Below are 12,879 nucleotides of genomic sequence, written 5' to 3' on the forward strand. Positions count from 1 at the left end.
TCCCCAGCTTAAAAAGAAATTAAAAAAAAAAGACATGAGGAGAGGCTGGAAACCCCATCAGCCTTTCGGAAAATGTTAACAATTCTAAAGTAAACACAGTTGTTCATTCGTTCCAGGATCTCCTTCCTTGAGACACCAAAATTCATGATGTTCAAGTTCTCTGTAAACAATAACTTAGTATTTGCATATAATCTGTATACTTCCTACTGTATACTCTGTGTGTGTGTGTGTGTGTGTGTCTGTGTTACCAGGAATTGAACCCAGGGGCATTACCTCTGAACTATACCCCAATTCCTATTTTTAACTTTTTTTTGGTGTGTGTGTGGTACGGAGATGGAACCCAGGAGAATTTGACCTTTAAGCTATATCTCCAGCCCTACTTTTTATTCTTTATTTTGAAACAGGGTCTCACTGAGTTGCAAAGGGACTCACTAAGTAGAAGCTGAGGCTGTCCTTGAACCAAGATCCTCCTGTCTCATACTCCCAAATGCTGGGATTACAAGTGTGCACTACCACGCCCAGTTTGTTTTTGTTTTTGTTTTGTGGTACTGGGGTTCCTGGAAGCCCTTCTACGTCCAGGCTACACTCCCAGACCTATTTTTACATTTTTATTTTGGAAACAGGGTCTCCTAAACCAGCGCGTGCGGCTAGCTTCAAACCTGTGTGATCCTCCTGTCTCTGCCTCCCAAGCGCGGGGGATTACAAGCGTGCGCCACCATGCCTGGTTTACCACGCCCAATTTTAACTCTTTATTTTGAAATAAGGTCTCACTAAGTTGCAGAGGGCCTCATTAAGTAGCTGAAGCTGGCCACAAACCTGCGATCCTCCTGTCTCAACCTCCCAAGTACTGGGATTAAAAGTGTGTACCACCACGCCTGGCCCTCCTGTATACTTTAAATCATCTCTAAGTCAATTATTGTCCATAATACAACATAATTATAATGTTAAGTAACTATTATACTGTATTGTTTATGGAATAATCACAAGAAAAAAATCTAAACGCATACATATTTTTTTCTGAGTGTCGCTTTTTGTGGTACCCAGAGTGAACCCAGGGGCATTTTACCTCTGAAGTACACTCTCTGCTCTATTTTTTAATCTTTATTTTGAAACAGGGCCTCTCTAGGTTGATGAGTCTCACTATTGGTTGAGGCTGTCCTTGAACTTGCGATCCTTCCATCTCAGCCTCCCAAATACTGGGATCACAGGTGTGCGCCACTATGCCTGGCTCCTTCTGAGTGTTTTTTATTTGTGGTGGGTTGAATCCATTGATGCAGAACCACAGATATAAAGGACTGCCTATACTACATTTGTTTAAAAAAATCTAAGCTAGCAGATAATATGTTTTGTATTAATAATTGTAGTTCTGCTGGGCGTGGTGGCCCACGCTGTAATCCCAGTATTCGGGAGGCTGAGACCGGAGGATAGCGGTTAGCAGACAGCCTCAGCTACTTAGTGAGGCCCTCTGCAACTCAGTGAGACCCTGTTTTAAGATAAAGAATAAAAAATAGGGCAGGAGGTGTAGCTCAGAGGTTGAATGCCCCTGGGTTCCATCTCCAGACCTGCAAAAAAATAATAATTCTAGTTCTAGAATCTCCAGGTATGTGTGTACACAGACTCACCACACACACACATATATATGCACAACGCAAACAACAACAACAAAAACAACAAATGAAGATTTTTTTTTTTTTTTTGGTGTTACTGGGGGATGGAACCCAGGGGCCTTCTACCTCTGGGCTACACTCCCAGACCTATTTTATACTTTATTTAGAAACAGGGTCTCACTAAGTTGCTGAGAGCCTCACTAAGTAGCTGAGGCTGGCTTTAAACCTGCATGATCCTCCTGTCTCGGCTCCCAAGTGTGAGGATTACAAGAGTGTGCCACCACGCCCAGCATCAAATGAAGACTTTCAAAAGAAAGTTTCAAGCTGAGCATGGTGGCACATGCTTGTGATCCCAGCATTTGGGAAGCTGAGACAGGAGGATCGCGGTTCACAAACAGCCTCAGCTACTTAGGCCCTTTGCAACTCAGTGAAGCTCTGTTAAAAAAAAAAAAAAAAAAAAAAAAGAATAAATAGGGCTAGGGATGTAGCTCAGAAGTAGAATGGCCCTGGGTTGCATCCCCAGTACCAAAAAAAAAAAAAAAAAAAAAAAAAAAAAAAAAAAAGAAAAGAAAGAAAGAAAGTTTCAAGAGAAGTCTTTTTTTAACTCTCCTAGGAAAAACAGCCTTCCCTATTCAGAATAAAGCCTCTGCCCTCAGGATCACCCAGCAGGTCCACCTCTGCACAAGCACAGCTGCTGAGGACTGGAAGGCGTACCTCTCAAGAGCTAGGTGCTCCGAGAATACCCTTCCAGCACAAGGCCCACACAAACCGGCTGCTAGTAGCTCTTCTGATCTTTTGGAACACACATGCCCCCCTTCTCCAGCCAGCGGGGAAGCCGCCCTCCACGCCTCCTGCTGCGCTCACCTGGGAGGGCACCGGGGACTGCACACAGCACAGCTTCTTGATGGCTCCGTAGAGATCATCACGTGTGCCCATGATGATGCAAACGACCATCTGTATCTTCCCCTGGAGGAGAGACAGCAGGTGCAGTCAGGCTTTGGAACTCTCTGGGGACTTTACCGGGACAGAGTCTGCAAAGCCAGAGGACCTTTAAGGTAGACAGAGAATCGAAAGACAGCATGGCCCAACTAAAAAAAGGCCTTTGAGTCTGAATTAGCATTCACTTTACTCAGGTATGCTCCACATGGGTAATATGATACTTAATGACCCTGATCACCAAAGATTTACTAGAAAACTTCAGATCCTGGAAAAGAACAGGCTTCAAAATATGCAGGAGTTACATTACTTGTTACTTTCAATTCCCCGTAATGTTGTTCACCACTTTTTACTTTATTTATTTTTGGTATTGGAGGTTAAACCCAGAGGCATTCTACCTCTGAACTCAAATAGGGCTTCTAGCCCTATTTTTTAATTTGGTAACAGAGTCTTACTAAGTTGCTGAGGCTGGCCTTGAACCTGTGATCTTCCTGTCTTAGCCTCCCAAGTACTGGGATTACAGGCATGTGCCACTAAGCACATGGTTTATTTATTACTTTTTTTTTTTTTTTGGTGGTACTTGGGATGGAACCCAGGGGCATTCTACCTCCAAGCAATACCCCAGTCCTATTTTTATTCTTTTATTTTGAAATAGCCTTCTGTCCCAGCCTCTCAAGTACTAGAACTACAAGTGTGTGCACTATGCCTGGCTTTTTACCACTTCCTAACTGAGCAAATACAGAATCCTACAAGAATGGATTCAGAACCAAATGCAGAGGAGCGAAGCTACTGCCAAATCCACAGTAGTGATTTCTCACTCAGGCAGGGAGAGAGCAGCATCCCCGCAGCATCCCTCCTGTCTACATCTGCTACCCTCCCTGCTTGAGAGCCAGCCTCCAAGACAGAGGACCCTCCACTGTCCTAGCACTCAAACAACACGGGGCTGCCAGCGCTGCAGGCAGACACTGTTACACCTGGCAAGCAAATCTGTTTAGTTCCCAGAGTGATTTACAAGTTGTTGGGTTTTTGTGTTTTTGTGTGTGTGTGTGTGTGTGTGTGTGTGGTACTAGTGATGGAACCCTTCTACCTTCGGGCTACACTCCCAGACCTATTTTACTTTATATTTTTACTTGGAAACAGGGTCTCTTAAGCCAGCAAGGCTGGCTTCAAACCTGCGTGATCCTCCTGTCTCCTAATTCCCAAGCGCAGGAATTACAAGCGTGCGCCACCACACCCAACCAAGTTTGTTTCTTTTAAAAATAACATTTAGCCCGGCATAGTGGCACATGCTTGTAATCCCAACATTTGGGAGGCTGAGACGGGAGGATTGTGGCTCGTGGACAGCCTGAGCTACTTAGTGAGGCCCTTTCCAACTCAGTGAAACTCTGTTTCAAAATAAAAAATAGGGCTGGGGGTGTCACTTGGAGGTAGAATGCCCCTGGTTCCATCTCCACTACCGCAAAAATAATAATAATAATAATAACATTTAAACATGGAGAAGAGCCGGGCATGGTGGCGCACGCTTGTAATCCCAGCATTTGGGAGGCTGAGACCTGGAGGATCGCAGTTCGAGGACAGCCTCAGCTACTTAGTGAGGCCCTCTGCAACTCAGTGAGACCCGGTTTCAAAATAAAGAATAAAATATAGGGCAGGGGGTGTAGCTCGGAGGTCGAATGCCCCTGGGTTCCATCCCCAGACCTGCAAAAAAAAAAAAAAAAAAAAAAAAACAGAGAAGAGCTGGGCGTGGTGGTGCACGCTTGTAATCCCCGTGCTTGGGAGGTAGAGACAGGAGGATTGCACAGGTCTGGGAGTGTAGCCCGGAAAAGGGTTTCCAGGAACCCCAGTACCACCAAAAACAAACAAACAAACAAACAAACAGAGAAGTGCATGCATATGGAAATTCGGTGTTTTGGCTTTCACTGAAAAACAAATAATTAAAAATCAATTGGCTGGGTGTGGGTTTGCACACTTGTAATCCCCGCGCTTGGGAGGCAGAGACAGGAGGATTGCACAGGTTTGAAGCCAGCTGCATGCGCTGGCTTAGGAGACCCTGTTTCCAAATAAAAATATAAAATAGGTCTGGGAGTGTAGTCCGGAGGTTGAAGGGCTTGCGCGTGCTGGCTTAGGAGACACTGTTTTCAAATAAAAATAATATAAAATAGGTCTGGGAGTGTACCCAGAGGTAGAAGGGCTTCCAGGAACCCTAGTACCACCCAAAAAAAAAAAAATATATATATATATATATATATATCTATTGGGTGAGCAGGCATGGTGGCACACATTTGTAAACCCATTACTTGGGAGGCTGAGACAGGAAGATCACAGGCTCAAAGCCAGCTTAGACCCTGTTTCCAAATAAAATATAAAATAAGTCTGGGGTTATAGCCCGGAGGTAAAAGACCCTGGTTTCCACCTCTAGTACCCCCCCACACACACACCCCAGTTGGGTACTAGTGGGCTTCCACCTCGGGTCACAGGGATTACCCTTCCAGTTCACTGCACCCCTCCTGTCCCACTCTACTCCCTGTACTACTTAAATAGCCCCCATATACGTCTGAGTTTGTGACCCCACAAAGAGACTATAAAATGGGATGCCCTGCAGACAGCTACAGGACCAGCCTGGTGGTGTGGCCAACACAGGAAGGCAATGCACATCCACACCACGTGAAAACTCGGCTGTGTGTTCTCAGTAAGGTAGCGAGAAGCTCAGAAACGGGGAAGCTCATGCCGTAAACTGGGCTACTCCTTTGAAAGCAGAGCAGAACCATCACTGACTGGCCAGAGGAGGCCAAGGAGAGCACGACAGGCACGGGAGTGGGAGGAAACTAAGAAGGGGACACTACAAAGACAAGACGAGAAAGCTGGGTGCGTGGTGGATGCATGTAGCCCCAGCTACTCAGGAGGCCAAGGCCCGAGGACCACTGAAGCCCAGGAAGGTGAGGACAGCTTGGGCAGTGGTGAGACCCCATCTTGAGAGAGACAGAGGGAGAGACCCCCAGCTGCTGCTATGTATGAGACACAACAAGAGAGGCAGGTCAAAGCCGGGCATGGTGGCACACCCTTGTCATCCCAGCATTTGGGAGGCTGAGACAGGAGGATCTGGGTTCACAGACAGCCTCAGCTACTTATGAGGCCCTTTGCAACTCAGTGAGACCTTGTTTCAAAATAAAGAATAAAAAAATAGGGCTGGGGCATAGTTCGGAGGTAGAATGCCCGTGGGTTCCATCCCCAGTACTACTGAGACACACACACACACACACACACACACACACACACACGGACGTGGGTCACAAAGAGAAAGCCAGAGGTTGAGATAATCAACTCTAGGACTGACCTCACCAGAACATTCATCAGAGGCTTCAACTCCAGGGCCAATTACTTCCGAAAGCCTGTCTTCTGCCTTTGTCCCCTCCCTAGCCTTCTTGCTCTATATTATTTGCAAGCAGATAGGAACGGGAAGGTCTGCAGGGCCAAGCTGTGAGTGCTGTGACCTGCTCGCCCCAGTGTTCCTGATCCGTTATCAGAACCCACTAATGGGCCAGTGGCCAAGTTCATCCCAGAGCAACTGAATCTTGATTCACACCCGACAGTGATGGGCCGGTGCTGAATTGTGCAAGACAGCACCCGGCCCAAGTGGTTATTTTTGGAGCACAATGTGTTCTACAGATGATGAACTAAAGCTCCATTGGTATTCTCCCGACCAATTATGTGAGAAAAAGAACGGTAAAGTGAGAGCACCGAGACAGAACGAGAGAAACCAATAATCAAAGGGCACAAACAACACTTTCTCTACTCAGTGTTTCACGTGCAAATGGTCAGGTTCCCAGTACACCAACAGTAAACTGAAAACAAGACAACTTAAATTAAGTATTCATGGGTTTTAAAGCACAGGTTCTATAAACCACTCAACTGAGCACAGGCATTACCTCAGCGCCCAGCATGGACTGGATGGTTCTGACGTAGGTCTCTATCCGGTCGTCCTTCAGTTCCACCCAGGCCGGAGGGCTCATGTGCATGCCAATGGGGCCGGCTATCTTCTCTAACATGCTGACCAGTTCCCGGGCCTGATCGATGGCTCTCTTTGGGTAAAAGAGTGCCCAGAAATGCATGGGGATCTAGAAAGAGCCACAAGCTATTGTTAGCGCTTCTCACAGCTTAGGTATTCCAAACTCACACTCAGGAGATTTTATTTTAGAGAATAAAATACTTTTCACTCGCTTTGCTTAAGTCCTGTCTTCTCCACTTCCTATTATTCACATGGACCGAAAAGTAAACTACGGCACACTATCACCATAAGCTACTGCATAGCAGTAAGAACGGGAGATCGACAGCCACCATGTGCACGACACTCACGAAAACGAAGTTGAAGAGAGCAGAAAGAATATACAGTCTGCGTGTGTGTGCGTGCGTGTGTGTGTGTGTGCGCGTGTGTGCGTGTGAGATGAGTCACGATGGCACAAGGCTCTCCTCTGGTCCCTGGCCAGCGGGGGCTCACCTCCCTTCACCTTTCTCAACTTTCCTGCCGCTTTGTTCCAAGGGCCCTTGCTGAGCAGAGAGCCCAGCATGGACTCGGTGGGGATTCCTCTCACAACAGGGTACTTCTACACCACTGGTGTTTCCTAATGTCTACGTTTTAGGGAATACTGGTTTTCTCTTTACCACTTCAAAAATCACTTACAGTCAAGATGGAAAGGTCTCTGGTTACTTCCTTAGTCCAGTTGAGGTCCTGAGATGTGATAAATGAAGTGTTTCTTAAGTTAATTCTTTCCATTGGTAGAACACGTCCTTCAATCTAAACAGAAAATAAAGCATCTGTGGTATGAGCTATCCACAAACTCTTAGGACAAGGCTCACGTGCAGCTCCACCACTCACACCCACCTCGTCACCTCAGCAAAGTCACGTCTGTGGGACACGGGTGATGTGTGCATGTACATACGTGTCACTTTGAATCTCACTAGGATGTATAATTATAACACACTGATAATAGTATTAGAAAAACGTCACCAAGCGTGGTGGCGCTCGCCTGTAATCCCAGCACTTGGGAAGCTGAGACAGGAGGATCACACAGGTTTGCAGCCAGCCTCAGCTATGTAGTGACACCCTCTGAAACTTACTGAGACCCTGTTTCCAAATAACATATAAAATAGGTGTGGGAGTCTAGCCCGGAGGTAGAAAAGCCCCTGGGTTCCACGCCCAGTACCACACACACACACAAAAGAATAAAAAATAGGGCTGGGGGGTGTAGCTTGGAGGTAGAATGCCTTTGGGTTCGATCCCCAGTACCGCAAAAAAATAAAAATAAATAAATAATTAACAATGAAGTCTTGAGGAATAAAAGAACAAATAAGAAAAAAAAAAAGACAAAAAATGTTAAGAATACATTTGGAGCCGGGTATGGTAGCACTTGCTTGTAATCCCAGTACTTGAGGGGCTGAGATAGGAGGATTGCGGTTCGAGGCCAGCCTCAGCTACTTAGTAAGGCCCTGTTTCAAAATAAAGAATCAAAAAGTAGGGCTGGGGGCTAGCTCAGAGGCAGAATGTCCCTGGTTCCATCCCCAGTACCCCCCCACACACACCTGGAAGCTGAGTGTGCTGGTGAGAGGACCACCTCAACACCTTAGTGAGGCTCTCCACAATTTAGGGAGATTCTATTTCAAAGCAAAAAAAATAAAATCGTACTGGGGATTAAAATAAAAAAAATAGATTTGGTTGGTAAACTAAAGTGAGGTAAGCTGTAAGTTGTTATTCCTCTTGCTATCTGTCTGACCAGAAATTAATAGCTCAGATCCCTGAGGAAGAATCTATCAAAGAAACTACCATATCAATCAGGGAAATTCAAATACTGAGATTTTACCAAAAAAAAAAAAAAAAAGTGTAAGGTTAAAGCAGAAACTCCGCAGGCTCTAGAGACCAGCTGGGCGCGGCCGCGAGCCTGGGCGCCGAAGCCCTGGCGCCACGCTTACCTTGTGCACATCCTTTTGCAGACAGAGCCCCCAGCGAGTCAGCTCGTTGTTGGCTCTCTCGTTCTTCGCAATTTTCTGTAGCAAACATTCCAGAGCATTATGGTGCTGTTTGGGGCTCAGGTTAATTTGCTGCGTCAAGTCCTAATTATAATTAAAAGGGATACAATAGTTATCATTTTTTTCAGCACGAGGGTAAATAAACCCCAATATATCTGAACTGTTTCCCCTAAGATATACCTTTCCTATTGAAGTCTATAGAAAATTTCAAATATCTTGAAGAACTTTTGTAAATATCTCTCAGAAATCTAAATGAGGTATACATTTAAAAGCAAAGATTTTAGCCGGGCGTGGTGGCGCACGCTTGTAATCTCAGCATTCGGGAGGCTGAGACCAAAGGACGGCAGTTCGTGGACAGCCTCAGCTACTTAGTGAGGCCCTCCACAACTTAGTGAGACCCTGTTTCAAAATAAAGAATAAAAAAATAGGGCAGAGGGTGTAGCCGAGGTTGAATTACCCTGGGTTCTATCCCCGGACCCGCAAATAAATAAATAAATAAATAAATAAATAAATAAATAAAATTTAAAAATTAAAATTTTAAATGTTCCTGGCTCTCCTTCCTCATGAGATCTAAATCTTACCCCTCTGTTTCTCTTTCTTTCATACTAGGGACTGAACCCACAGACACATGCCCTTAGCTACATCCCCAGCCTTATTTTATTATTTATTTAATTTTTTATGTGTGTATTTAGAGTATTTGGGGTGGAACCCATGGGCTTTCTACCTCTGGGCTATACTATATAGACCTATTTTTTTAAATGTTTTTATTTGGAAACAGAATCACACTAAGTTGCTAAGGCTGGCTTCAAACCTGTGCAATCCTCCTGTCTCAGCTTCCCAAGTACTGGGATTACAAGTGTGCACCACCATGCATGGCTTATTTTTTATTTTGAAATAAGGTCTTGCTAAGTAGTTGAGGCTGGCCTCAAACTGTGATCCCATCTCAGCCTCTCAAGTACTGGGATGACAGGCATGTGCCACTGCCCAGGCTTGAATCTCATCTTTTTCTCTTCTCAAAGCATACTCTGAATTTAAAAATCCTAAGAGTCTTAAACTGGGTGTGGTGGCCCACATTTGTAATCCCAGTACTTGGAAGGCTGAGACAGGAGGTTCAAAGCCAGCCTCAGCAGATTAGTGAAGTTCTCAGCAATTTACTGAGATCTTCCTTCCTAATAAAATATAAAATAGGGCTGGGAGTATAGCTTGGAGGTAGAAAGCCTCTGGGTTCAATCCCTGGTACCAAAAAAAAAAAAAAAAGTAAGTAAATAAATAAGTAAATAATTCCTAAGAAGCAAAGGAGGCTTGATCACACCTATTCAAAATTTCAGAAAGACAGAGGGAAAAAATGCCACATGCAACCATCCATCTAAACACAACAGAAGAGGAAAACAGCCAGGTGCAGCCCAGCCACTTAGCAAGACTGTGTTTCAAAATAAAAGATAAAAAGGGCTGAGGGTACAGCTTGGAGGTAGAATGCCTCCGAGTTCAATCCCCACTACCAAAAAAAAAGTAAACCATATTCAGTCTTACACTTTGCCATAGATACTGGTCAAGCAATGTCACTGTAAGGTACTCCTTTGCCCAGAACTTGCCACGGAATGGACCCATATACGTGCTGCTGAACACTTAGTAGTGAGTAATATCTAACAGGTGTATATGAAGGTTCTGAGTCACCTGAATTCTTTATTAGCTCTTCTGGGACTAATGGATTGTACAAATGCTGTTCAGAACAGCAGCTCTGGGGCTGTCTAGATAGCTCTGTGATCATAAAGTCATTGGGCAACTGGGAGTTGTAAGGAAGGGCCTTGACCTACATAATCAAAGCAGAAGTATCAGAAGGTAAACATGAAAGAAAAAATTTGCACATAGGAATGTTTAGCCTCACTTCAGGTTGTTTGGGATGTGACTAACAGTTCCGAGTGGCCTGCGGGTCCAGGATGGACAAGCAGGCAGGGATGGGCCAAGGGCAGGCCCGGGGCTGGCAGGCACAGGGCCAGAGGCTGCTCAGCCCCCTCTTCTCAGCCAGCTCTGCAGGAGCTGGACCCAGTGGTCTCAGAACCTCAGAGCCCCACTGAGCATCTACCCTCATTTTCTTACTTGCTGATGTTTTGCTTCATCTCCTCCACACCTTCAAATATGCTGAAGGTTCAGAGAAATGTTACTCTAATTTAGTGCTCACAAAGAGCTCATTTACAGTCACCTGACCAGTTAACCATCATCCACCTGACTGGTGAAGTAGAAGACAGGGCTGTTTATTTTTTCCTTATAATCTGGTCCCTCTACTGTTCTAATGACCTTCAGAAGGACACTGTGACATGCTTTTCCACATCATGTGGGGGGAGGGACACAGGTTCTGTTTCACAGAGAGGAAACTGCAGCCTGGAAGAAAGGGTTTGCCCCAGCGACAGCACAAGCCCGCGAGAGCCAGAGCCTGGCCCCATCCTAACTCAAAAGGTCGCTGCTCAAAGTGGGCCGCTGAAAGCAGCAGGATGCCGACCTTCATGGCTCTGAAGTCCTTCTTCATCTTCTCTGGGATCCCAGTCATGAAGGACAGCTCCGGCAGCAGCAGAATTTCGCCTTTTAGCAGCTTCGAGGAGAAGAGACAGGAATAGTAAGGAAGAGGATGGTCCTCCCCTGGCCGGCACAAGGTAGCCTGGCCCCAGACAGACGGCTACCAGGGAGCAGAAAACCCTGCAGAAGCGGAAAGGGAAGCACCACAATATGTGTCCCCTTTTCCACAACACAGATAACCTGCCACAGGAGGTAAAAAGAAAAGTGCTAATACTGTCAAAAAGAAAAGGAAACTAGAAAAGCAAAAACCAATTCTGCTCCTCTTGGGCCTCAGGACAATGCAGGCTATCAAGCTAGCCTTGATAAGGATAAGAGGATCTTTCTCTCTCCTCTTATCCTGCTGATCCTCATAGTTAACACAGGAATTCAGGTGACAGGGCACTTCCCTCAGGCCCTACCACTCCCAAAATAAACGTGTGCTGTACTTGGGAGGCTGAGCCAGGATCTCAGGCCCAGACCAGCCTCAGAAAACTAGTGAGACTCTGTTTCAAAATAAAGGGCTGAGGATATGGCTCAGAGGTAGAATGCCTCTGGTTTCAGCCTCCAGTCCCACAAAAAATAAGTAAATAAAGAGCTGAGCTTGGTGGCACATGCTTGTAATCCCAGTCGGGTCGCAGGTTCACCGCCAGCCTCAGCTACTTGGTGAGGCCCTCTGCAATTTAGTGATACACTATTTCAAAATTAAGAGTTAAGCCTGGTGTGGTGTAACTTAAGTCATTTTTTTTCCTGCCTTGTCACGAAACTGTTACCTTGTGTCTTAAATTCTATAAAAAAGAATTGTAAACTGGGCATAATGGTGCACACTTGTAATCCCAGCATTCGGGAGGCTGAGACCAGAGGATCACAGTTCACGGACAGCCCCAGCTACTTAGTGAGGCCTTCTGCAACTTAGACCGTTTCAAAATAAAGAAATAAAAAATAGGGCAGAGGGTGTAGCTCAGAGGTCGAATGAATGTCCCTGGGCTCCATCCCCAGACCCGCAAAAATAAATAAATAAATAAATAGTTAAAAATAGGGTTTGGGGTGTAGTTTGGAGGTAGAATGCCCGAGTTCAACTCCCGATACCGCAAAATAAATAAATAAATAAATAAATTAATTAATTAATTAATTTATACTTTCCCTAACAAATCCAGTTTTTAATCATCATACACAGGAAATTCTCCTTATTCCTTTATCCAAACTGCTCATGTGGCTATGTAGCTCCTCCTGGTGGGACTTCAGAAGCAAGCCCTCCCAGAGCAACAGGAACCTCTAGCTGGATGGGAGACAAACCCCCGCGCAGTGCTCCTGCCACACTGTAACCGAGGCCCCGTGGCTCCCATGGGGCCTGGAGAAGGCCACATGTTGCCAATTTCCACTGAGGAGAAGCCGGACCCCCGCTCACCATCCCATGGTTACTCTGTCTCTCGCTGGGCCTGTGGATCAGCAGCGGTTGGTCCTCTTCCTTAATTGTGATCCCATAGTTTTTGCTAGAGCAAGGCAGAGGCAGGGAAAATTTCAGAAGTGGCACTGCTATTCTTTTTTCTTTTTGGTATCAGAGATTAAACTCAGAAGCATTCTACCTCCGAGCTATACCCCCAGCCCTTTACATTTTGAAACAGGATCTTGCTAAGTTGTTGAATATCTCAGTAAGTTGCTGAGGCTGGGCCTCAAACCTACAATCCTCCTGTCTTAGCCTTCCAAGCACTGAAATTACAGGTGTACATCAACATGCCCAGTTGGCATTACTACTCTTACACAACAC

At 45.6% G+C, this 12,879-nt stretch overlaps 1 protein-coding gene across 1 annotated transcript in view; it reads right to left on the reverse strand.

The window, feature by feature from the left end:
• The window catches only part of PIWIL2 (piwi like RNA-mediated gene silencing 2), a gene marked incomplete at both ends in the record, with an annotated part of 57,223 nt that overhangs the window by 15,765 nt on the left and 28,579 nt on the right, over nucleotides 1-12,879 (reverse strand). The window contains 6 exons of the mRNA XM_080710672.1: nucleotides 2,472-2,573; nucleotides 6,470-6,658; nucleotides 7,222-7,335; nucleotides 8,508-8,648; nucleotides 11,062-11,151; nucleotides 12,520-12,604. Coding sequence (XP_080566798.1) covers nucleotides 2,472-2,573; nucleotides 6,470-6,658; nucleotides 7,222-7,335; nucleotides 8,508-8,648; nucleotides 11,062-11,151; nucleotides 12,520-12,604 — 721 coding nt within the window. The remainder of the gene's footprint in view (nucleotides 1-2,471; nucleotides 2,574-6,469; nucleotides 6,659-7,221; nucleotides 7,336-8,507; nucleotides 8,649-11,061; nucleotides 11,152-12,519; nucleotides 12,605-12,879) is intronic.

Source organism: Muscardinus avellanarius (assembly GCF_963383645.1).
Source record: "Muscardinus avellanarius genome assembly, chromosome: 14".
Taxonomy (NCBI): domain Eukaryota; kingdom Metazoa; phylum Chordata; class Mammalia; order Rodentia; family Gliridae; genus Muscardinus; species Muscardinus avellanarius.